Source organism: Cololabis saira, chromosome 20 (assembly GCF_033807715.1).
Source record: "Cololabis saira isolate AMF1-May2022 chromosome 20, fColSai1.1, whole genome shotgun sequence".
Lineage (NCBI taxonomy): Eukaryota > Metazoa > Chordata > Actinopteri > Beloniformes > Belonidae > Cololabis > Cololabis saira.
Window position 1 is genome coordinate 28,633,183 of NC_084606.1, and position 26,413 is coordinate 28,659,595.

The following is a 26,413-nucleotide window of genomic DNA, read 5'->3' on the forward strand; positions in this document are numbered from 1 at the left end:
CGTCTCCCCGCCCAGGTGAGGGCCCCACAGAACCTGGGCACTTTCAAAACAGGCCTGAAAACCTTCCTATTCAGGTTCAGGCTTTTCACTGTTAAGGAGTGTAGAAAGGAGAGGACGCTGGCGGGTTTGTTCGCCGCTTCTCTGTCTCTGAGTTTTCAAATGATTATTGATACTCACCTTTTCCTGTACTTGTTTTAACTCGTTTTAATCTTGTAAGCACTCTGAGATTCCCTGAATGAAGAGTGCTCTATAAATAAAATCTATTATAATTATTATATTATATATTATAATAGTCAAAAATATCATTATAATGCATAATTGTATGTAAACTAGCACCAAAAAGAATTGCCAGCTTTGTTGGGGGTCCTGCAAAGATCATTTTCATGGGGTCCAAAATCCCTTGCACCAGCTCTGTGTGTGTGTGTGTGTGTGTGTGTGTGTGTGTGTGTGTGTGTGTGTGTGTGTGTGTGTGTGTGTGTGTGTGTGTGTGTGTGTGTGTGTGTGTGTGTGTGTGTGTGTGTGTGTGTGTGTGTGTGTGTGTGTGTGTGTGTGCGTGCGCGCATGCAACTGACAGCTCTTATTAACATACAGTATATATACAATTTTTTTTTTTAAAGTGAAAGGTGCAGCAGTATTCGGTAGACATGGTTATTGAAAGGTGCATGTTACAGCATATAATTGTGGTTATTATTATTATTGCACAGTGGTTGATTATTCTGAGACTCTATGAGTGTTGCGAGTTCATCAGAGCAACAGCTTGGTAGAAGAAACAGTTTTTTGGGCAAGTTTATAAACCACATGTTTCAATAGTTGTATGTGAAAGTTAGAAACCCCCCTTTTGTGTGTAAAACATAATAAAAATAACATGCCATGGTGACTTTGTTCTCTTGGGTATTAAATGGCTTAAGACAGAAAATGATGACAGTGTAGTCATGTTGTTCTTATTTCACAAACATCAATCAATCACATTTTATTTATATAGCACCTTTCATCCAGGTACATGAAATACAAAATGCTTTGACATTTTGACTGAAAAATAAGCGTACGGTAATAAATAAAAAAAATAAAAACTGGGAGACCAAAAAATTTAAAACTGGGAGACCAATGCACACTGGCATGCAATATAGTTAATTAAAATGAAAAAAAAAAGATAAAAGTAAAAGGATTAAGGCTAAAAAATAATCCGTCCACAACAATAAAATATAAATAATAAAAACATTACAAGAAATAGGTAAATAAATAAAACAAATACCTCTAAAAAATGTTAAACAGAATAAAACTATAAAATTTGATGCTACATAAAAGCTAGACCAAAGAGATGAGTTTTTAGTCTACGTTTAAAACCACCGGCTGTTCCACAGTTTTGGAGCATCGTGGCTAAAAGCAGCATCACCAAATGTTTTAGTACTACTCTGTGGAACAGCTAAAAAGGAAGAGCCATCTTCAAGAGGATCTGAGGGGCCTTCCTGGTTCATAGAATAAAAACGTCTCTGAAATATACTCTGGTGCAAACCCATGTAGCGCTTTATAAACTAATAAAAGAACTTTAAAATCAACAAGAAAACTAACAGGTAGCCAGTGTAAGGATTTTAAAATGGGCCTAATGTGTGCTCTCCTTCTGGTCTGAGTCAGAACTCGCGCTGCAGCGCATGGTAATAATAGTCAAAAATATCATTAAAATGCATAATTGTATGTAAACTAGCCAGAGGTGTCAAGTAACGAAGTACAAATACTTCGTTAACTTACTTAAGTAGAAATTTTGGTTATCTATACTTCACTGGAGTAATTATTTTTCATAAGACTTTTTACTTTTACTCCTTACATTTTCATGCAATTATCTGTACTTTTTACTCCTTACATTTTTAAAACAGCCTCGTTACTCTATTTCATGTCGGCCTTTAAAAAAAAACTATCCAGTTAAATTGCTCCATCCGGATAGAGTGAATTTGGTTGTGGTTGTTTCAGATGTTCTTGTCCAGTTTTGTTCTTACATCCGTTCCCTCAGATTCCTGCAACTAAACTTGGATGTACATTCCAATAAAGGTTAGGATAAATGATAACATGCCTCTGAAGTTTGACTTTTTGCACCATTACAATACTTATAGGCAACTAGTCATCATATCTCCTGCTCTCTGAAACACATGTTAATGCTCAATAGTACACATATATGGTTCTTTAATATATTTGCATTATACTAAGACACATTCATTTTCAATGGCTTTTGTCCTTAATGGCTTTTTTCCCCTTACATTACTTTTACTTGTATACTTTAAGTAGTTTTGAAACCAGTATTTTTATACTTTTACTTGAGTAAAAAACTTGAGTTGATACTTCAACTTCTACAGGAGTATTTTTAAACTCTAGTATCTATACTTCTACCTGAGTAATGAATGTGAATACTTTTGACACTAAAACTAGCACCAAAAGATGTTGGTATCTTTGTCGGGGGGCCCTGCAAACATCATTTCCATGGGACCCAGAATCCCTCGGGGCGGCCCTGTGTGTGTCTGTGTGCGCATGCGCGTGTGTTGGCGGGCGCAGCTCCGTATTGTTAGCAGACTGAGCAGACTCCCCTCGGCCCGGGACCTGCAGCAGCTACTGAACCAGGACCACCTCAGTGGACCACGGGCTCCCCGGTCCTCTCCACGGAATCTGCGACGGTTTCAGTTTATTTTGATCGATTTGAAGGATAAAAACGATGAGGTAAGAGCTTCCGGTCGCCATTAGGCAGGAGCACGTTGGTGGATTAATGACCCGTCTGGAGACACGCAGGTGTCGGCGTGTGCGGGGACTATGGTCTACACGTGGGGGGTTCTGTCTGACATTAACCTTGTCGAGGCGTTTCCTTGTGTGTGTGTGTGTGTGTGTGTGTGTGTGTGTGTTTCTGAGCTAGCCGTGCTAACGCCTAGCACGCTAAGCTACAAACTAGCATTAGCTCGGATCAAATAAAACATTTCATGATGAAAATACAAGACTGGCGGTGGTTAATAACGCTGCATAGGGATTAGGAGCAAAATCACGTTTATTGTGAATTGGTTATCCCAATGTGCTGTTTACGTAACTAACGTTATTTCATAATTGGTGATGTGTATGTAGCAGTACAGATCTAGCTCAGTAAGATCTAGCTCTGTACAGATCTATCTCTGTACAGATCTAGTTCAATACAGATCTACCTCAGTACAGATCTATCTCAGTACAGATCTAGCTCAGTACAGAGTAGGGCTGGGCGATATGGACCAAAAGTCATATCTCGATATTTTCTAGCTGAATGGCGATACTCGATATATATCGATATTTTTTCTGTGACATAATTGGGGTTTCCCCCAAAGCATTATAGCATAGCATCTCTGTTAGCTTCATTTTTTTCTGAGGCAAACCCTTAAAAAAACAGTCAGTTTTAATACAAATGTCCAAATGTCACACAGGTTCCTTTATTAACAGAGGTCTGCACAATATCAACATGTATAAAATAAATGAAATAAAAATAAACTGCCTGCATATATAGAATAAAAATGCTTCTTGAATAAAATAAAACAAATATCCCTTTCCTGCATAACAATTAAATTAAAATACAGTATGCTATCAATACAATGTAGACAGTAACAGGCAGACTTTTCCACTGAGGTTGACAGTTGACAGCAAATAACAAAACATTTGTGCAAATCTCAAATAAAACATTCATGTCAATTTGTCACAAAATAAGCTATATCAAAATCATAAAAAAAGCTATATCGATATAAACGATATTGTCTCGTACCATAAATCTCTATCGCCCAGCCCTAATACAGATCTACCTCAATACAGTCACATCTGACTCGTTGCAGTCAGATCTGACTCGTTGCAGTCAGATCTGACTCGTTGCAGTCAGATCTGACTCGTTGCAGTCAGATCTGACTCGTTGCAGTCAGATCTGACTCTTTGCAGTCAGATCGGACTCGTTGCAGTCAGATCGGACTCGTTGCAGCCAGATCTGGCTCGTTGCAGTCAGATCTAGCTTGTTGCAGTCAGATCTAGCTCGTTGCAGTCAGATCGGACTCGTTGCAGTCAGATCTAGCTCGTTGCAGTCAGATCTAGCTCGTTGCAGTCAGATCTAGCTTGTTGCAGTCAGATCTGACTCGTTGCAGTCAGATCTAGCTCGTTGCAGTCAGATCTAGCTCGTTGCAGTCAGATCTAGCTCGTTGCAGTCAGATCTAGCTCGTTGCAGTCAGATCTAGCTCGTTGCAGTCAGATCTGACTCGTTACTTTAGTTTGCTCTGTCTGGTTAAGTTGGACTTAACTCCTATTGAGGCCAGCCCCTCTACTTGTCCTGTCTGAAGTTGCTGCCATGCTTTTGACATCACTTTGTGATGCTGAGTGTCGCACATGGCAGGGAAATAGTCTAAAGATGACAAGCAGCGCTGATCCAGTATTAGTGTGACGCCTGCAGCTTCCCCACAGTAAATTATGTTAATGCCACTGGTGCTTGCATCCGAGTAGGCTGCTTTCTTTCAGTATCTCCGCATTAAATATCTAATATTGCTGCACAGCTCTCAAGTCTTCATGCTTGTTTATATAAGCTATGTATACAGTGTGAAACCATGTCTCCACACCTGTAGAGGCTCACTCCAACCCTGCCATTTGAATCAGGTTCATCACTTCAATAAGGTTTATTGGCCAAGTCAGGTCAAACAAGACAGGGAATTTGACTCCGGTTATTTTCGCTCACTGTACAGTAAATAGACAAATGACAGCTCTTATTAACATATATACATTTTTTTTAAGTGAAAGGTGCACTGCAAATTTCCACTCTGTGGGACTATTAAAGGATTATCTTATCTTATTGAAAGGTGCATTGTTACAATATATGATTGTGGTTATTATTAATATTATAATAATTGTTGAAGAGTGGTTGATTACTCTGAGTGTTGCGAGTTCATCAGAGCAACAGCTTGGGGGTCTTGTGAGCAAGTTAATAAACCACTGTGTCTCAATAGTTGTATGTGAAAGTGAAGCCTGGATTATGGTTCTGCGTCAAACCAACGCAGAGCACACGCCGTCACCGTTACGTCGTCGTGAACCCTTCGGACTTCTCCGTCACTCCATTTCGTCGCGGTGCAATACCCCCCGCAACCGCTAGTTAGCAATCTTTTCCTGAATGGTTTATCTGACTTTTTCCGGTCACAGTAAATCAAAGAAATAAGGACAACTATTGTGCAAAAAAACAAAACCAAAAATATCACACATACACGAAGAAAAGAGCGCTGAAAGTTGACGACTGCTTCAAACCGGAAACTGAGAATGCGTTGCTTCCAAGCGAAACCAATCACAGCCCTTTCCGTCTGCGTGTGGTCTGCGTTGGCCTCGACGCGTAGTTACAAATTTCGGGAGGTGTGCACGTCAGTGACGGCGTGTGGTCTGCGTCGACGCGTACCATAACTCAAGCTTGAAAATACCCTCTTTGTGTGTAAAACACAGTAAAACTAATATGCCACGGTGACTTTGTTCTCTTGGGTATTAAACGGCTTAAAACAAAAAATAAAAACAGCCTATAACTTTTCTCACTTTACTGTTATTTACTAGTCAAAAATGAATCCAAAAATGCTGCTTCTGTAGGATTTAAAAGCTAGCAGATGCTCTTAATCATCAGCTCTTGATGAATTAATCACCGGCAGGTGTGCAGACCTCTATAAAAGCATATGTTGTGACAGTTTGCTTGTCTGGAGCACTCAGGTGTCTGTTTAAAAACATTGCTAAGAGGTAAATGTGTAAGCAGAGAAACCTTGCTGCACAGCAACCAGGGAAGGATTATAAAATAACATTTCCAAGTAATTGGGTGTTTAACGCTCTACTGCAGGAAAGATTATTCACAAATGGACGGCAACATTTAGAACATTGCCAATCTTCACCGGAATGGCCGTCCCTGCAGATCTACCCCAAGGTCGGCCCGTGGCTGTGTCTGAAACCACGCTTGTCACTTTATAGGCCACTGGTCTGGCTCCGGGACCCATCATCAAGTCTTAATGAGGAGCTGCAACCTGAATTGAGGAACATTTTAACTCTTCAAATTTATTTAATGGCAGTTCTAACCTCAGTTTGTACAGGATTAACAGTGCATTCATGCACAAATGTGAAATAAAGTGCAGTAACCGAATAGATCCAAAAATATATAACTTTATCTGAATGCACACTGATTAAATATGTAACAAGCACATTATTAGTAAAACTATTCTCATTTAATTGAGCTTTAAAAAATGAGGCTGACAGAACAAAGAAAATGTTTAATCGACAACCATTTTTACCGACTCAGATGGTGTTTTCCTTCGAAATACTTTAAATAAAGTGCAACGACTGAGAAGTAGTTCTAAAAAAGCTAAAAACTATGTGGCTTTACTTGAAAGTTTTACCTTTCTCTGAGACAAGGGCCTGCAACCCACTGAAAAAGACTCACTTTTGGGTCCCGACACACCAGCTGAGAATCTCTGATTTAGAGGAGCATGTAGTGGGTTTGTCAGCTGCCACACAGATCATAACAGAGCTGATCGCCTCTGGCATTGGTATCATTGCTGTATAGGCTATGTTGATGACTTCTCAAATAGAATCAAAAACACACTCATCTATGTTTTATGTTCCTCTTTTCACTACATCGCTTTTTATTTATTATTTTTGAATCAGGCCTTTACACAAATGTGGGACCCAAAGAGGAGGACACAAACTTTGCTAAAAGTCCTTCCCGCCCCCCCAAAAAGTCTCCTCAATTTAACTTTGATGTATTTTCAGTAACTTTTTCAATAAGTGTAATTTCCACATTCTTCAAATGACTGAGCTCTCCGTCTTTGTTTGATTAAAGCCGGAATGAGCTCAGAAAGACGGTGGCTGTTGAAAAAAATCTGTTACGGGTGTGTGAAAAGATGCTAATTGAAATGCAGTCTTATCTGCAGTGAAAGTTAAGCACATTAACACAAAACATCAATGAGTCAAAGTCAAGTCAATGAAGGGGAGCAATGGGTTTCTCTCCTTTGCTATTAAGCCACAACCAATGAGAAAAGCACAATTAATTTATGGAGTTTTTTTGTAATCCACAGGTGATTGCATAATTGTTGCTGTTATTTAATAATATTGTTGTCCTCTCAAATAAATTCAACCAGGTGGTTATGTAACAGCTGTGACAGACCTACAAACATTTGATGATGAACACTTTCTGTGTGAGTGGCTAGCCTCACTCCACTAGTGGCTCGTAGCTTATTAAACTCAACACTATGTACAGAGTTTTCCTGCTTATGTGAGAATATAACTTGTGTACACATATTGGTGTGAAAGAGTTAAATATATATATTCAAAAAATATGCTTTGAGCATTTATTTGACCTTTGCATGTCTCTCTTGATTTGGCTGATTTTGCCAATGGGAAAAATGTGCAGTAACCTTTTCCATTTGATCTTTAACAGAAAAAACTTGACATTATTTAACATTTGTGCACTGATTGTTCCATGTTTTCTATTTAGTTATGTGAATACCTTTTTATCTCGTGGTTTAATGTTGGCTTAATTGGAGCCTTAATGCAGTAGTATGTATTGCAGTGCCTTTTCTAATCTTAACCTCACTTGTCTTTCCCCCTAGGCGGGACAGGGACCGGGATCGTGATCGGGATCGGAACAGGGACCGGGATCGAAATCGAGACAGAGAAAGAGACAGAGACAGAGAGAGAAACGTGAAAGCACCCGAGGTCCCCGTCAGCCCGGCTGCTTCCAGTTTTGGGTTCTTGATGCAGTCCTCCAATCAGCAGAAGATAAACCCCTTCACCAACTTGCCCCACACACCTCGCTACCATGAAATCCTGAAGAAACGACTGCAGCTGCCTGTCTGGGAGTACAGAGAGCGCTTCACTGAAATCTTGATGACGAACCAGTCTTTTGTGCTTGTGGGAGAAACAGGCTCTGGAAAGACCACGCAGGTAGACGGAGAGCATATGTGGTATTTTTAAATGCAGTAGTCTACAGAAAAACGTCATATCCATTGACTCAAGTGCTTCAATGTATTCTTGAATAAGCAAAGCTGTCTGTTCTTTAAACGTGCAAGAGACAAGGTTAGGATTAATTACTGGTTGAGCTTTTCCTCAAGCGAGTGTAAAATATCATCCATACACCTAGGAAGTGGATTGGTTTAATTCTGCAGGGATTTGTGCTGTGATGATGCTAACGCAAAAAAAGTTTTGCCTACATTCATTGGGAATTTTAAAATATTTAGTTTCTTAATGGCTTTTTTTTTTTTTAATATTTGTTTCATCATACTGGAAGTTAAATTAGGAATTGTTGAAAAATTTTATGTATTTTTGATGGAAAAACAAACAGACAACAGAATGTGGTTTAAATTAATTTATATTTCGGCCCCGTTAAACGTCAGTAGTTGTAAACACAGCTCAAGTCACATTTAAAAAAAGTATTTTTTTTATTTATTTATTTTTTACTCTCTTGGAATTAAATAAGAAATAAAGATCCAACTCAAGAAACAAAGGTTATCCATCTAAGCACTGGCCAACCCAAACAAAACATAAAGTAAGTAGTCATTTTTATACTTCAAGCTAAAACTGTAAAATTACTCCCGGGGTGCGTGTTTGTTCAGTTTATGAAAAGTTCAGTTTGAACCACAGAGGGGGAGAAAAACCTCAACAAAAACCGTGATTTACTTCATTGAATTGAATGCATTTTATTATCATAATACATTTTATAACGAAATTGTAGAGCTTCTCCTGTGCTCAGTGCGAAACAATTTTAAGTAAAAATTGCAGATATGTAAAATAATAATATAAGAATAAAAAGTCAAAAAATATCGTAACTGTACATCCGCAATATTTAAGATATTATCAGAGTAGCTACTCATGGTGACAGCCAGATGTACGGGGTTGAAATCTTCACAAAGCAGATGTCAGCAGTCCAGTGGAGCAGCAACTCGATCCATCCTGGATAAATCCACCACCATGACAGAGGGAGATATACTTTTATTTTGCTCAAAAACACACAAAACCACAGACTGAACAACACTGGTGTTAGACAGAGTAAGCGTGGAGGAATCTTCCACATCGACTCGCTCCAATGCTTTGCACAGGAACTTACTAATAATCGTGCTTCCAGAGCCGTGTTTCAGATATGTGTCAGCGTTGGATGATTGGGACGATGCGACTGCGGCGCTTCACTGAGCGTTAAACAGTAGAGACAATGTCTCCAGGATGTATCAAAGCCGGGTATTGAATGACAGTCTTTTGATACTCATTGGTATTAAGGAAGTTTGATCGATACGAGATAGCTATAGATTTTTAAAATTCAGCCCCATGAAGTGTATACGTATACAGTATGACTGTAATAAATCACACTCCTGGTTCAGATCACATCACAGGTCTTGAGCCATGGATCGGATCGTTATTCTGATTGATGAAGCTTAAAAAAGAAAGACGGCGGCAAATATTCCCATTGGATGCTATTGGACAATTGAAAAAACGGTTTCAAATGTAATTTCCAGGAATATTTGTTTACTTTTAGGAAGCGTTGTATAGGTCTCAGGGTCTTCTGTCCCTGCTGTTTGCAAAAACCAGCCACAGTAAGTTTTGACTCCTTCCTTGGTTGCCATTCGTGACAACTGCTTATCGGTTATGCAACTAGATCACACATCAGCAACGATGAATTTATCATGGTAGAAGTGATCAGAATACTCAAAAATAAGAATTAAAAGGGAATAGAAAATGAGAAAGCGACTAAGACACCAAACAAGAGGAATACATTTCCAAAGAGTACTTTTGTAATCTGAAGTTTAATCCCTTTGCTGTCGTTATTTAAGGTCATCTACAAATCGACTGGACTGCATTCATTAGTGGTTTAGTGCCGTATTTTCTGCCCCTCATTTTAAAATGCTCTGTGGCTAATAACAAGAAAAAAACAACTCTTTTTCCTTTGTCTTTTAGATCCCTCAGTGGTGTGTGGATATGGTGCGGTCAATGGCAGGACCCAAGAGATCTGTGGCGTGCACCCAGCCCAGGAGGGTGGCGGCCATGAGCGTTGCTCAGAGGGTTGCAGATGAGATGGATGTGATGCTGGGTCAAGAGGTCGGCTATTCCATCAGGTTTGAGGACTGCAGTTCTGCCAAGACTGTGCTCAAGTAAGAAGCAGGTTTTTAAAACTGCAATTAACCCTTTTAGAAACATTTCACAGCTGGATTTTTAATAGAAAGGTTATAATGGAAACGGTTAACATATTAAACCCAGTTTAATCTGCAGGTTGTTCATTAAATTAATGACTTAACTGTCCTGTCCTTATCTTATTGAGCTGGGGTTTTTAAGTGTTGCAACTCACTAACATTTTATTTTGATGTTAATCTTACTAATTTGATAGTTTAGAGATTGAAAAATGTAGAAAATGTTGCCTCATTTGAACTTTTGGGAAGCTGAAAATGTTACTTTAACCATTGATATAATTTTTCAGATGACAAGAGTCATACCTGATCACAAAGCCTCTGTGCACGATATAACCGGCGTTGGCTGCATCTCCTTTTGTTCGCGCAGGTACATGACAGATGGAATGTTGCTGCGGGAGGCGATGAACGATCCCCTGCTGGAGCGTTATGGTGTCATCATCCTGGACGAAGCCCACGAACGCACATTAGCAACAGACATCCTCATGGGGGTCCTCAAGGAAGTAGCCCGCCAGAGGTCTGACCTTAAGGTAGAAATCTCCCGAGCTTATTCAGCATCTTCATCCCTTGTGGGCATTATTTCACAATCGGTTATTCCATTTCTTCTGACAGCACGTAGATTTATTTTACAGTTTTTTGTCTCTACCAATATGCTTCTCGTAATGCCTGGGAAAATATTTGAGAGCCCTTAAGATCACTTCCCTCCTAAAATAAATTCAGTGACTGTCCGTCTTGTGTCAGTTCTCTTAAGTCACATTTTTTTGACAGTGTCCCCGTGTCTGATAGCTGTTTATGTTTTGTGGAAATAGAAATGTTGGTGTTAGACTCATAAATGCGCATCTATTCCGCACCGAGCAGAGATTGCTCCCAGAGCCATCCCACGTTTTAAGCCAGTCAACCAGGAGGAGAACAGCACCCGTCCGTGTGGACAGGATAAGTACAGAGGCAGACAGACGTTTTATAGGCTAGAGTGTGCCAGATATAATCTTCATAAAGCAGATGGATAATGACTAGTTGTTTGTCAGTGTGGAATCAAAGGTTAGATTGTTGTTTGCAGACTGTTAAATGAGGTCTAGGTTATTGGAAATGATCATCCACCCACGCCCCCCTATCTCCTTCATCCCTATCGCTCACCAAATTTGAAAGTTTAATTTGCCTTGATTAAGAGCAATTATGATGTCTCACCGAGCGGAAAGCGAGATGCGGAGACGCTGGCCCCTGAAAATGTTAGATTGAAAGTGGGAGACATGTTTCCCATCAGAATCCTAATGTACACTGTCTAATGGTTTTGGAAAGAACATTTCGTACTCGACATCAGGAACAAGAACTGTCATACATATGTATAGGCCAGCCATTTGGACTGTTTTACATAGTTGTACAACATAGACACCATCTTTAGTTGGTGCCAGTATTCTCACCCGATAACTCTGGATTCAGTGCGTTATATGTGCCGTAAAGCTTGGTTGACTCTTCGTCTGTCCTTGTATTTAATTCCATCCTTGTCTACTTAGTATTTGTCTGCATCCCCAATTAACATAAAGCTGTTTAAAATTTTAACAGATTTTTCTCTTGAGTGCTCACCCTCATCACAGCAGACAGTTACATTCTGCTGCCTTTGCCTTTATTTTTTTATTTTTATATGAAAAATCAGTGCTTCATAAACATGTTAAACTCTATTTCCTGTACACTTTTTTTTGGTTGTTGTTGTTGTCTGCTCAGGTCATCGTCATGAGTGCGACGCTGGATGCCGGTAAATTCCAAGTGTATTTTGACAGCTGCCCGCTGTTAACTATCCCCGGACGCACGCACCCCGTGGAGATCTTCTACACGCCGGAACCAGAGCGAGACTACCTGGAGGCAGCCATTCGTACTGTGATCCAGCTCCACATGTGTGAGGTGGATGAGGGGGACGTTCTTCTTTTCCTCACTGGGCAAGAGGTACCCCTTTTTAAAAGTTAATGGAAACAGTTTCACATGGATCATCCTTGTTGTATCTTAACAGTTAACTTGTCCTCAAGATGCATTTAAAAGACTGATTTCATGTTGTTGTTGATTTTAATTATGCATAAACCATCTAGACTTCAAAAATAGTAACATTTTGTCCCTGGCAGGGTTGTCTAGAGCTCTTAATACGATTGAAGCAGGACTGAAGAGCTGGACATTTTGATGTTTAAGCAGCCTCATCCAGCAACTATTTGTGCTGGAAAAATACAAATTGTTTAATCATTGATTTCATGTCTTATATATATTACCAGTGCTAGGAGTCTGCATATTAATCTAAATACGCGGGTACAACAATGTGCATTCCCTGCACTTGAAAGTATTTATCACCACAATGATAGATGTTAATGCAGTGACTGTGGCTGTGTGGGAACCATCAGGATTAAAAAGAAAAAAAAAGAGTGACCCAGATTCTGCCCTTTTCCACAAATCTCTAAAATTAAGTCATTTATTATTCCCCCCCGCCTCCTGCAAATGTTGTCCACTGATGTGTAATGGAGGGCAGGGTCCATGCCCGAAGTGATGAATTTGGTCACAGCTGGGTGGACACACACACACACACACACACACACACACACACACACACACACAAAAAAAAGCACCAACAAATGTCTTAATCTTCTGATCAGTGGACAGAAGAAGCCTGTCAGATCCAGCAGTGTTTGCGTTGGCATGATTTGTCTGCCAGCACTTTGACAAAACGGTGCTGTAGCCCATTTGATCGCGGGCCCTTGTAAAGGAGAATGTCACTGGCAGAAATTGAACGGATATGTTGGACTTGATTTAAGCATTTACACCTCGCACAGATGTAACTACACCCGCGGTCATCTCTGCGGCCTCCCTCGTCACTTTTAAGGCTGGTTATTTATTCCAAGTAATTATTCGTTATTTGACACCAGCTTGACTGTTGAAGAACACCTGCGTCAGTTTTCATTTGTCAAAACAGAATCGATATGCAGCTTGTTACAAACATGATAAAGTCATTTGGGTGGGGGTGGGGGGACTCAGCGTTTGAAGTGGTCTCCTTTGAGGATGGGTAATTGATTTTAGATTAAGTAGTATCCCAGCTGTTTGGAAGGCCAGAAACATTAATAGTCTCTCTTATGACCGACTACAAAAGTCTGGGATATTTGCAGGCAGCGTGTTAAAGATTTTTCTGCAGCTAGATGTAATTTGTTGATTTATATTCCACCCTCCCATGCTGCGTCAAGCTTAGGCATTACTGAGAGCACTCCCACGGCGAGTTCATTATCACCCTCTCCTAATTGGGTTAAAGAAGTTAATGTGTGGTAGGTCTGGCAGAGATGGTTGTTCAAAGGGTGCAGCACTATGCCCCTCTAGCGCTTCTTAACCTCTTCAGTCTCGCAGCAACTTTGAAGTAGACTAATGATTTAGAGGCAGGTTCGTGGAAAAGCCATAGATTCTTTTTATCTGACTCTTTAATTTGTATCACAGGAAAGCAAATGTGCAGGACGGCACCCCCCCCCTCTCCTCCAGTTTCTCTCAGAGAGATTTTGCTTCCATAAACAAATGGAACTGAAGCAGCAGCTCCAAACGAGAAAGTTGAAACTTATCACAGCTGTCTAGCAAAGATAAGTTCTAATATTTAAGCTTCCCCCTCAGCAGCCGACATCAAAACAGGAGGATCGGTGGGGGGTTGTTTGCTAGTCAAGGAGGGTGTCTGAACGTGTCGCTTGTTAGCTTGGCTGGAGACTCTTGCTTCTGGGGTCGCAGTCGGAGCTGGTGGACAGATTCCCAACACCGGACGAACGCCCCTATGCGTCCACACACGAGCGTCCACGCACATGCTTTGTCCCCGTGTCCCTTGGGGAAACGGAGCCAGCTTGCTTTCAGCACTTTGGCAAGGCAGTACTTTATTTTTTTTTTTTCCTCTTCATGGCAGCTGCTGCATCCAGAAGCTTGATAGGCTATTAATACTGAAGCTAATTTTACCAATCTATTCAGATTTACCGTTTTCCACTTGTCACCGTGTTGATTAAGAGGCACATGGCCATCAGCGGGGTTTGACTTAATGTGATGAACAAGAGGACTAACCGGGCTAATAATGTGTTTTGCGGTCCAGACGGAAAGTAGGAAACGTAATTGGGCTGCTTTTTCATTTCAAGGCAAGTGCAGCTTCACATAGTCTGGGTTAGACTTCCTTAAACTAGTTTAAGTTGAGGATGTTTTAATGAAGGAAAAAAAAACACAGAAAAACAATCACCCAGAAGATAAATACTTAATGATAAATGGAAAGCATAAAGTGTTCTGAAATCGCCCATTGTCTGTCCACGAACGCTGATAAAATAACTTTGCAATTAGGCAGCCTGCTCATTAGTGCCTTCTTTGTGACTCTTTGGAAAGTTAGTGCATTGCTCCCGTGGGCCTGCAGGTGGTGCAACAGCACAGGCATTAGGGTATTATAAAGGATCTGCAGCTTCATGAAGATTAAATGATTGTTATTTGGAAAACAATAAAATGTTTAACGGTGGGAGTTGCTTCGAAAGAAGAAGCTGTTGTTGTGTGGTTTGTACTAGAAACTGGTTAAAAGTTTCTGCAATTATGAGCAAATGAAATGTGTGTGTGCAGAGAAGCGAGTAAAATGAAAGAAATGTTCTATTTTTAGGGAAGGGGAGGGTAAAGAATATGTAGCATAGTTAGTAGATTTATCATGACATTTATAATGCAGCTCTGGAGAAGGGGCTCTGCCCCTGTGTTGACTATCATGTGTTCTTATTCCTGGCTCTGCACGCAGTCGCTGTCTGCCAACCCAGCGGCTCTGGAACGTTCAGCTTCACTAAACTGATCTGCCATGATTTGCCACTGGTTATGCATCAACGCTGCAGTCTCATATCACATTCTTCTCTACAATACTGCACTGTGGAATAATAAACCCTGTTTGAGTGTGTCTGGCTCCGCGTGTTTGTGGCTTCTGAGCGTGCACGCCTTGTGTTTTCCATGATTGCTGCATTTGACAACAGAGCCACAGGGAGCTCAGCAAAGCATGCTACAGTCCAAGTTTAATTTCCTCCATCAGATGGAACGATAGTTAGAACAAATGTATTTTAGCAGGGTACCACCATTTTCCCAGCTGCCTTTTTCTATCCTTCCTCTATCACCCCGATCCACCTCTATTGTTTGGCCAGGTGTCGCTCAGAACTTGTTTGTTTTTATGTATTCACATCCGCCAGTGACACGGGGATTAATTGTCATGCTTTTCATCTTTCAGGAAATTGATGAAGCCTGCAAGCGAATCAAGCGGGAGGTCGACGACCTGGGACCTGAAGTTGGTGATCTGAAAACCATCCCGCTGTACTCCACCCTGCCTCCGCAGCAGCAGCAGAGGATCTTCGAGCCATCCCCACCCAATAAACCAAATGGTGCCATTGGAAGGAAGGTATAGCACCCCTGTTGCTATAAAAACCTTCAGAGGCGTGAGGAAGAGTGTAAGGGAATGCCAGATGGGGAGTTAGAAGGGTAAAGCAAGAAAGCTTGAAAGTAGGGACTCAAACTTTTTTCCCTTTCTCAGCTTAATGCAGAACTGACGCACACAACATATGCTGCCTTTGTCAGCATGCAATTCTCTGCTCTAAATTATAACCGGGGTATTACTCATGGCCTCTGAGCTCGGGACAGGGCTTCATCCTTGTTAATTTTTATCACTACATTTAGAACCGGCTCTGCTGTCGCTCAGAGACGAGGCCGGAGACCTCTGACAGCTCAAACCACGTTAAAGGTGTGTGTGGTGTGGGCTGATTAAAGACACGGTTTTTATTGCTGTACATACACTCGGAGGAGTTGAGGACCTTCTTATTAAGACCACAGGGACCTTTTATCATCTGAGAATTGTTTTTTTGTGTTCGCACCGCAGGAACTGCAGCAAAGTGTTGTTCCTAGAAGTACAAAGTCTATAAAGTATCAAAGAATATTGGTGTGTTTCATTTGTAGGGATTCAGGGTAAAACCACCAGACAGGAACCTCTTACAGGGCCGATTGCCTCCTCAGCCCCTTCAGCTGACATGTCTCCATTACACTGTAGCGCCACACACGTTGACGGACAAATCACACACCCAACCACAAGGGGGCGGTAATGCACATTTCTTTTGCTGATCGCAAATGGATAGCAGCATAAAAGGAGACGAAAAATAAGAAACAAGTAAAAAACAGATGCTACTTTTGTTTTGAGACCCCACGCCAGTTCCTGTTGGTCAATCTGAGCACCTCTCCTACTACAGGAATGTTTTTGTCCTCTTAAAGGTTCCTGGAGGCCACTTTTGCAGGTAATGGAAAGGCGCATCAATGATCCTGCCCCAAAAAATCTACCCAGAACTTCTACTAGTGCAGGGGTCGGCAACCCAAAATGTTGAAAGAGCCATATTGGACCAAAAACACAAAAAACAAATATGTCTGGAGCCGCAAAAAATGAAAAGTCTTGTATAAGCCTTAGAATGAAGACAACACATGCTGCATGTATCTTTATTAGGTATAACTGGGGTTAGATTTTTTTTTCATGATGCACTTCGAGAAAACAGTCAATGTTGAGAAAACAGTCTCAATGTCGAGATTAATGTTGAAGTACAATCTCGAGAAAAAAGTCGAAATGTCGAAAAGTTGAGAAAAAAGTAGAAATGTCGATATTGGAAAGGAAAAAGGAAGAAAAAAAGGTCAAACATTTTTGAAAAAGCTCCAGGGAGCCACTACGGCGGCGCTAAAGAGCCGCGGGTTGCTGACCCCCGCACTAGTAGAAACACACCTTTTTTTTTTTTTTTTTTTTTTTTTTTTTTTTTTTTTTTTTTTTTTTTTTTTAGGAGCGTCGTCCTCAGAATAAGAGCTTTCCTAGCACGAAAGTATTATGACAGGATTTTCACCAGCCCTCCACGTCTTTCTCGACCTTTGTTATGCCAGTGTTGCTGTCTGCGGGTTGAAGTAAAGAAGCATGAAGGTATGCTGTCCTTCATAGAGCTCCTGGAAGGCCTATAGAACAGCTTGGTCACAAAAGAGCTCCTCTCTCTTGCATGACAGTCTCCTCATCATCAGACTAGTAGCTCTACCTGCGCTGTTGTGATGTTGGCCCGGCATCTGAGAGAATACCAAAATATCATGACTGCCTGGGAATGGGCAAACATTCATCCCCAACAGCTTATAGAGAATGTTGTTCATGACTGACTCATCGCTGCAGCCTCTCTAATTGCGTCAGATCAGGCTGACATTAACTGTGAAGATACTAATAGCCTGTCAAATTTAAGCAGTGTGATACCAAAAAAAACCAACAAAAAACAATCCGTCACATCTATATTTTGTGGATCGTTGGAGTCTTTGCAATTTGAAAATAAATGTGTACTTAGGTAGGAGCGCTGGGTGATAAAATGGGGGGGAAAACCGGGATAAAAATATTGTAAAAAAAGAAAATAAATGTGTTTTGCTGTTGTAAGTAATATTTGATGCAACATGTAGGTCTGTGATCATGTTAATGATACCAGCAAGGCATGCAAAGAAGGTTTTCCCACATAATGTGGTAGAAACGTATAACAGAAGCCCCTCTGCTTTAATTTTGATGGGGGGTGTTGTTCAGGTGGGAGCCTGTATTGTAGAAGTAGTTTTAAAGTTGCGTTTGAGCCGTTTATATTTGGAGGTTAGGTATGCTAGAAGTAGGACTTGAATATTATCCACTGATCGTCTTGAAATAGTAGTGGAGACGTTACTTCACCCACTTGGAAAACATCTTTTAGTGGCATCTCCATAATTCCCGTATGATCAATTCATACGCAAACGAAGTGAACGACAGAAAATATAGTCGAGTTGTCTGAACTGCACATCCAGCGACTGCTTTTAGTTTAAGAACGGCACAGTTTATTCCCCTCCCCCAGAATCAATTTGTCAGGTTCTCGTTGAATTGGTCGAGGTGGCATCTAAAGTTGCCGTCCTTGAAGTAAATGTGCTTCTCCTCAGTGACTGACTGAGCAACTCATCAAGTGAAAAATGTAGAGATGTCATCCAAGCCAACCCGAGAGGAAGTAGTGAAAAAGAATTAAGGTTCGCCACATCTGCTGCTATGCATGCTAACGACTGCATTAGGCACCCCTCAATTAACATAAAGCACTAGCTCGTCAGCGCTGTATTTCTCTTGGAAAGCCACTGATCTTCTATTTTTGAACAGTTTAATCATTTAAAACCAAGGCAGGAATTGACTAATTACAAACAAAGACTATAATCTCCCTCAGCGCTTCAGAGCCAGAAATGTGGTCTTGAATAAATGCGCCGTAGTTAATGTTGGGATTTTTTATTTTTTTTTGCATTGTCATATTTGGAATATTCCTCCAAATGTCATTGGGAGATCCTTCCACTTGTGCATTTCAATGAGCTTTGGATGCGGGTACATCCGAGCTACTCGGGGCCCGTTCTTCTCCGGGCTTTGGGTATTTGTCAACAAGGCTGTGTTTTCCCATGGGGGAATGTGAACGATGGCCCTTTGAGCGATAGTACTTCTTCTCCTGCAGGTAATAACCCAGAAATAACATGCAGAGATGATACTCTAATGATATTACTGATGAAAAAGCCAGGATTATCCAGTGCAGCAACAGACTGGAAGGAGCCAGCTTGCGTTCAGTGTAATGGTCCTAGCCTGGATAATCCTTCAGAATCAATGCAGTCAATGAGGCCATCCATATGATCATGAAATGTGAGAGGGTGTCATGTGTGGCATCTGCTGGAGCACTGACTGTGACCCAGCATCCAAGGCTAAGACAGCCTCCCTTGTCTTTTTTTTTTTCTTTCCATTTAATCCGATCTTTGATGCATTTCATTCACTGTCTTTCCTGGAATGTTGAATGCGGGCAGACAGCGTTTCCTCAAGGTGCGGTCTGAGGTTTTATAGTTTTAAGTACATTTTGAAGCTGCAAACATTGACTAAAGTGTGGTAGAAAATATTATGAGTTAAAAAAAAGAAAGAAGAAACGGCTTGAGAATAAAGGATGAAAATTTTCCAAGTTTTAGACATCTTTTCCATTGATGACAATAAATCACTTTGATCAATCGTGTTGAGCCACACAGCAAGCAACTTCTGCTTCAGGTATGTGTGATGAACGATGGAGAAAAACTGAAATGTTTATCATCATCTTGGTCTGGAGTGATGCTATAAGTCCGCTCTGCTTTCAAATGCAGCAGCTACTCTATTATTTAGTAGATGGTTTTATTGTTTTCAGTTATAAAGATTTGAACATTGTTGTCTGATTAGTCTTAAACATTTATTGTCCTCTCTCTGTCATTTAGCCTTAAATGCTAAAGAGGTTGTGTCGTGACAGCTGATTTACTTGAGGTTGGAGGCAGAAAAGGTGGAAAAGGCCCTCTCTGGCATTAATAACTAAACAGTCAGATATTCTCAGGCTGAAGAGAAATCCTCGCTTAAAAGGTGGGATTTAAAAGTCTCCAAGGCGCGCAGCTTGAAGACAGCTGAAGAGGCACAGCTACAAAGGAAGTGTGTCAAGTGTGCAAAATTGCCTCTCTGGTTCTGTGGACCTGGATCAGCAGAGACTACAATGACTGTTTGCTTTTTCTGCTTGACATTTTATGACAAAGACCAACAAAAAATAAGATGCTCCAAATACTTAGATTGTTACTGTACTTGGTACATGTTAAGCAGATAAAGTGTTGGGAAGGTTTTGGTTTTTGCCACTTGCATGCCGAGCTTTGACGGCGATATAGCGGTTGCCTGGAGATCGACTCGGTTACCACAGGTTTGTCAAGCCGGCCAGTTCCCTCTGTTGTAAACAGCTGAAAATCTCCGCTTCACTTGTCCCTCTCCTCCCGTTTGTGTACATGCTGACAGTGACGGACTCAGAGAGTGATGCGCTGATGTGACTAATTGGATAATTTTGCTTTGATTCATCTGTCATTTCTCATAGACATCTTTGCTTTAAAGGGATAATTGTGGATCTGAGACTGGGACATAATGTGGGTTCACAGTTTTCCCTTTGCTCTTGTTCTTTGAAACCAGGCATCTTTTCAACAACTTTTTTTTTTTTTTTTTTTATAAAGTCTCTTGTTGTTTTCTCTGTTTCTTCATGTAAAGATGGTCGGGGGATATCAACACAAGCACAGTACGGCCCAATCACAACAGCCAAAACACCACAGGCACATATTTTGACAACTTCATAACACCTAATTATTCAGGTGGGAATGTTCAGACATATGTGAGTTCGTATGCATCCAAAACAACTGAAAAGGGTTTGTAATTATCCAATTCAAGATACAACCTAGCTATGGTTAAAGCACTCATTTTGAGCTTAACAATGTTATGAAATGATCAACAATCACTGTTAATCAGTGATTTGCCAGCAGTGAAAAAGTGGGCAGAAACACTTAACTTTGGTGAATAATATTCCAGTGTTAAAGAGCTGTCTGCTATGGGAAAAATGGCATCGTTTACAGGGAGAGACGCAAGGACTTGAGGGATTTCTTTTCCTAAATTTTTTGCAAAGATTTGCCCCAGCTTGCGATTGAACTAAAGCTTTGTGAAAACCGGCATTGTGACAGCCATGCACGGTTGGCGAGAGATATCCGCTGGGTTCACATGAGCCCTCATTTTGGGCAGAAAAGATGTGTGATGAAAGGAGGGACCATTGTTGCACTCTGAACGGGTTAAAAAGAAATCTCTGAAAGTGGAGCCTTTAAATCAACCTCTAGGCAGAACTCTCGAAGAAAATGATGCTGCATGACGTCTCAACAAACCCGTAGTTAGAAACAGTTCATACACACCCACAATGCATTTCAACAAACCTCCTCAATTCTCCACGTTAAACCATCTCTGCAAAACTTTAAAAAAAAAAACAACATTAAACTAGATTATAGAAACTGTTTTTACGACAGGCTTGTTTGGTTTGTCGAACATTGAATTTTTTCATGTTTCTTTAAGCAGCACAAAGTAACTTTTGTCACTTAAAATGGTTTTTACGACGCCGTTCAGGATAACTCGTTTTCACTCTCTCATTTTCTCTTCCATCATTACTTTCTTGGGTTTCTTAATTGCCTCTGCCATGATGTTTATTGTAGCTTTTTATAGAACATTCGAGGAAACTTTCCTGAATAACTGATGGCAGTAAATAACTACGACTGATTTAAACAGCATTCCCTTCAAAGGCCTCACACCAGAGTTCACCGTCTTATTAGTCCCTCCTAATACCTTGGGTGGATCATTAAAGTCATGTGTCCTCATTTTCCACAGGTCGTCGTGTCAACAAACATAGCCGAAACATCCCTGACCATCGATGGAGTGGTGTTTGTAATTGATCCCGGATTTGCCAAGCAAAAGGTTAGCTTCCACTTTCTCCCACCACTCTTTATCTGCTGCAAGCATCTGCGTCTGTTGCCTGAGAATCCCCAGATAAACACAGCAGTGCACCACTGACAGCAGCAAAGATGGAAAAGCCTGTTATTTATTCCTCTGACATTTCACCAAGCCCGGAGCCAAGTTATACACATGACACAAAAAGATTATATATGCGCTATGCTGGATTAAGAATATGTGTCACTCTGCAGCTTTTTTGTTAGAGGCTGGTACATACAGTAGATTGTATGTCGTGGTATTTGGTCAAATGCATACTTCTTACCCCTGTTTGATCTTTTCATTCAACCTGAAATGCAATTTCTCGTTCTCTCTCTTTGTTCCTCTAGGTGTATAACCCACGTATCAGAGTGGAATCTCTTCTGGTCACAGCCATCAGCAAGGCCTCAGCCCAGCAGAGAGCAGGCCGTGCTGGACGGACGTGCCCTGGAAAGTGTTTCCGGCTGTACACGGAGAAAGCGTACAAAACAGAAATGCAGGTAAGCTGCAAGCTGACTTGCATGTGTAACGTTTTATCATGAAATAGCTGCAGATTGTGGAAGGAAATCACACATTTTCCAACCTTCCTCTTAGACTGTGTTAACGACACAAGCAGCTTCTGACAAATGAACTTGGGGAGGCCCGGCTTTCCATTTTCACGGGCTAATTCTTTCACATCACTCTTAGTGGCATAGGGGATTTTTTAAACAAGTTAAATAGCCCTTCAAATGCCCTAGACTCCCTGTTCCTGTTCAAGTTGACATATGACTGATGCATGAGTAGATAATAAGAAGCCTGAATAATTAATTTTAAATTGTTCCTTGGGTTTTCTCCATAACTCTTTAAATGGTGTAGGACAACACGTATCCAGAGATTCTTCGCTCGAATCTGGGCTCAGTGGTGCTGCAGCTCAAGAAACTGGGTATTGATGATCTGGTGCACTTCGACTTCATGGACCCGCCAGGTTAGTTTTTAAACACAAACTTATTTTCCTCTTTAACCGGCTAGAACTCTTTGTTTAGTTTTTAAAATTCTGTATTTATGATCAGCATTTACTTATAGCTCATCAGTAAGTGCATTTATTTCTGTAACTGAGCACAAATCAAAGCAGGAGTTTTTTATGGAGGACCACAGTAAACAAGACAACCCATATGAGTGTTTATCTTGTTTTCCCTCAAAACCACTGTCTATATATTGCCAGTCTTTGTTTATAAAGGTTGGCATAAACACAGGAAGGCATTTACGAACACTTTTTGCTATGCTGACCTTTATTTATGAACGCACCTGCGAATAGGATTTATACCCACAGTTTTGCAGGATCTATAAACCCCCCCCACAAGGTGATACTGAAACACCAAACGTCGTTTATTAAAGAAGATGCAAACCGTTTCCAAATTCAGTTCAAAGATACACAGCTTTTTATTATCCTTTTCTGAACACTGGTGAGCAAAATGTTTTCGTCAGACTGGTTGACATCCTGTTGTGCTTCATTTTTGAGAACATGATCACCACCACTACTTGATCCTTGTTGTCCCTTCTGTGTTCATTCCTTTTGTTAATTCAGTGATCTTCAGTCTGTGTCCTTAGAACCTCCTCCCCTGGGTGTTTCATATATTTCTCTGCCCAAACACACCAGATCGGATCACCACCTGTTTGTTCTCTCAGTCCACACAAGTCTGTTAATGACCCACTAATATGTGGAGCAGAAAAATGCATTTAAAACACGCAGGGCCGCTGGTACTGAAGTCCTGGATCGAAGAACACTGAGTTTCTTCTCCTTACACAGACTTTACTTAACAGGGATGGTCAGTGAGTTTTGTTTTGTCACGATAATTCCAACCCCAGTCCCTGATGTAACCAAAGCTGCATTTCCATGAGACTGGATCTGGGGTAAAACCTCGAAGGCTGAAGTAATTACAGGGCTGACCTTCTCCTCTGTCCTTTCAGCCGTAGCGTCTCAATTTATGGTGATGGACCAAATAGGATCTACTGACTTGGCAAACTCCAACTCAGTGCTACTTGGTGGTGGTAGTGCACCACTTTTGCAGATGGCTAATGATTAAAAGAAGAAGAAGAAAAACAAATAAGTGCTTTTGTGTTTGCTGTTGAAATGCACCGCAGTGATGATTGATGAATGACTAAAGACGACTTGTGCATTAAGAGGACATTGAGACTTCTGAGAAACACCTCAAGCATCAAGGATTTATGGCCCATAAAAACTTCCTCTGACCCCACTAATGGAAACGGGGCACATTTCTGGCATCATATCCAGGAAAGTTTTGGGGAAAGTTTAGTGCCGGATTTCATGGCTATAGGGCTTTCTTCACGGTTGGCTATTGAAAAATGAAATGGCAAAAAAAATTAGGCGCCAGTGGTGAGACTGCTTCAGTGGAAAAGACCTGTTTAACCTGCGATCCAAACCCATGCACTTGTTGAAGAGGATACACTGAATTTTCCAAGTTTCTTCTGCTTGTATTTTGTATGGTCTTAATTTGCTTGGCACTAACATAAGGGATTGTTTGTTTGTTTTTTTTATTACTTTTTTGAAGTATACTGCATTTGGTGGGCCAGATTTACATGAATGTGAATGTTGGAAAACTTACCAACAACAATAACGGGGTTAGAAATATTGGCATGTTTAGATAAAGAGTCAGTGATGCAAATCCTGCGTTGGTGATAATTAATGACGCTTGAATTAAAACAACAACATAAGACAAAACCGTTAACAAGATTGTCAAGTATTGAAGGAAATGACTGCCAAGTTAGTGATAGGTTGGTCTACATCCAAACATACAGTATATTTCCATTTAATTTGGTTAGAAAGGCATCAGAATATAATGCAAATTTATGCATTTCCTCCTACTCCAATTATGCAGTTGTTAAAATAATGATTTATCAAAATTAGCAATAAGTGGTGCAAATTCTTAATCCAGACCTGAAAAAAGAATAAACACCTTGGGGTGTTTATTCTTTTTATTCTAAGGTGCAGTTCACAGTGTCAGTCAAACTTGTGAATGACTCAATACATTAGAAAGCTTGTTCACAAAATAAAGTGGTAGATGGAAATTGACTCTCCAGAACCACTAATATGAACATTTTGTGCTTTTTAGTGGATCCTGGTTACAGTCCAGTGAGTATTGATAAATTGTGCTTTTTATCCCTCATCATTTATTGGCTGAACTCGTTTCCGTTGCACCTGGTTCATATACTTCTTGTCAATAGATGCATCTTGTAGGTATCCAATGGGTTCAAGGTTTTTAGATCTTTTAAAATATTTTTGTTGGCTTTCAAGTGTTTTTCAAATGTTAAAATGTGTGGTGATGCTTTATATTGAGGATAGTTTATTCTTTATCAGTTTTCTTTGCTTTTGTCTAGCAACCTCAGTTTGGCTTTGTTTGCAAAAGCAGCCCAAATTAAATTTTTAGCATATCCAAATCCTATCAGTGGATTTATTGACTGTTGAAACAGCCAAAAACCAATAGAAAATTAGTGTAATTGCTCAAATAGGATCTCACATCGTTGTTTGCCTCATTTGAAACACAACACAGATGACAACTGTTTGAAAGATAGAGAGAGGCGTTTTTATTTGTTCAGGTTATTTGGCGAAAGTTGTTTGTGTTTTTAACCTGGCTTGTTGGGATGCAACATAAAATGGAGACTGAACACTGAAATTGGGGAATATAAAGTTTTTATAAGTAAAAAAAACAAACTAGAAGAGTCTTGAAGAACTACAGTGCCAACAACCACCTGGTAAACAGCGACGTCTCAGACGTTTCTCTGCAGAACTTGATAAAACTGTCCACGGCGTCCACTGTTGGTCTCCTTCACGCTCACTGCTCAAAACTGCCCTCGCTCAGCGTGCAATTACTGCAGTGTCTACATCATCAGAGAGCCCTCATTTTCTGCTATTAGAAAGCTTTCTAATTGTTTGGAGTTTCAGTACAGAGAAGCTGTTGCAAATGTGTGGCAGGCTGTTGAATCCTGTCTGTGGTCCTGCGGAGCACATATGGGTGCAAAGGCTCTATTTCTCTGCTTTGTGGTAGTTTTTGACTTTTTTTTTTATAGTCTAGAAGCTATGGTTAAGAACCACATATGGCAAATCCTGTCGGCGGTGACAGGATGGTCATCAGAGGGTTTTAGCGTGACTCTTTTTAGCGGCGTGGGCAGTGCCCCTTATATAATGCTAGATAAAAGTGTAAAAAGAAAGAATGGATGATATTTACAACTGTGATAATATCTGGAATGTTGTATATGGTAGGACTTTGCTGTTTTTACTTTTGTTTTGTGTGTGTGTCATTAAGAATAAGTGAACCAACTGATCAGCCTGTCGGTGGCCCGGCTGCACGTGTCTGTTGAAGTACTAGTGGAATAATGCTGCATCTAAAACACAGATGTTTTCTAATTGCAACTGTTCCCCGAAACATTGAACCTCTAACGTCTTTTCAGAGGAGACCACCCCTCCTTTCCTCATCCGTAGCCTCCCTCCCTCCCCCCTTTTCCCACCATAATATAGTTTTCATCTCACCACTGAGATTAAACCCATCTCTCCCCGTCCACTGTGGCAAATGCCATTTTGAGAATGAAATTGGTTACATCAATAGCAGTACTATCACCTTAGCAATTGCCTTTCCTTTATATTCCTCCAGTGAAACGTGACTGACCTCCACCGCTACCCCCACGTTTCTCACAAAACGCAGGGGTATGCGTCAACATACGGGATTGGCCTTGTCTGCGGAGTCTAACTGGGAATAGGGAGGTGAAAGAAAAGAGGAGGATTACCTTTTTATATCTCCGATCCACTTGTGGAGGAAGGAAGTTCCACAGTAATTCCTGTATAGGCTGGACGCTGGCGGTTGTTGGGTGCAACAAATGAAATCGGCGTTAAGCAAGACTTTCTGGACAGGTTTTATAACTTCCACGACAGTGGATCACTTTT

At 40.7% G+C, this 26,413-nt stretch overlaps 1 protein-coding gene across 1 annotated transcript in view; it reads left to right on the plus strand.

Annotated features, from left to right (window-relative positions):
• The first annotated feature begins 2,514 nt into the window (after positions 1 to 2,514).
• dhx15 (DEAH (Asp-Glu-Ala-His) box helicase 15) overlaps positions 2,515 to 26,413 on the plus strand; it is a 30,180-nt gene continuing 6,281 nt past the window's right edge. Inside the window, exons 1-9 of the mRNA XM_061710738.1 lie at positions 2,515 to 2,703; positions 7,596 to 7,929; positions 9,931 to 10,124; positions 10,528 to 10,687; positions 11,877 to 12,095; positions 15,388 to 15,555; positions 21,379 to 21,465; positions 21,828 to 21,977; positions 22,333 to 22,441. Coding sequence (XP_061566722.1) covers positions 2,699 to 2,703; positions 7,596 to 7,929; positions 9,931 to 10,124; positions 10,528 to 10,687; positions 11,877 to 12,095; positions 15,388 to 15,555; positions 21,379 to 21,465; positions 21,828 to 21,977; positions 22,333 to 22,441 — 1,426 coding nt within the window. The 5' untranslated portion in view covers positions 2,515 to 2,698. The remainder of the gene's footprint in view (positions 2,704 to 7,595; positions 7,930 to 9,930; positions 10,125 to 10,527; positions 10,688 to 11,876; positions 12,096 to 15,387; positions 15,556 to 21,378; positions 21,466 to 21,827; positions 21,978 to 22,332; positions 22,442 to 26,413) is intronic.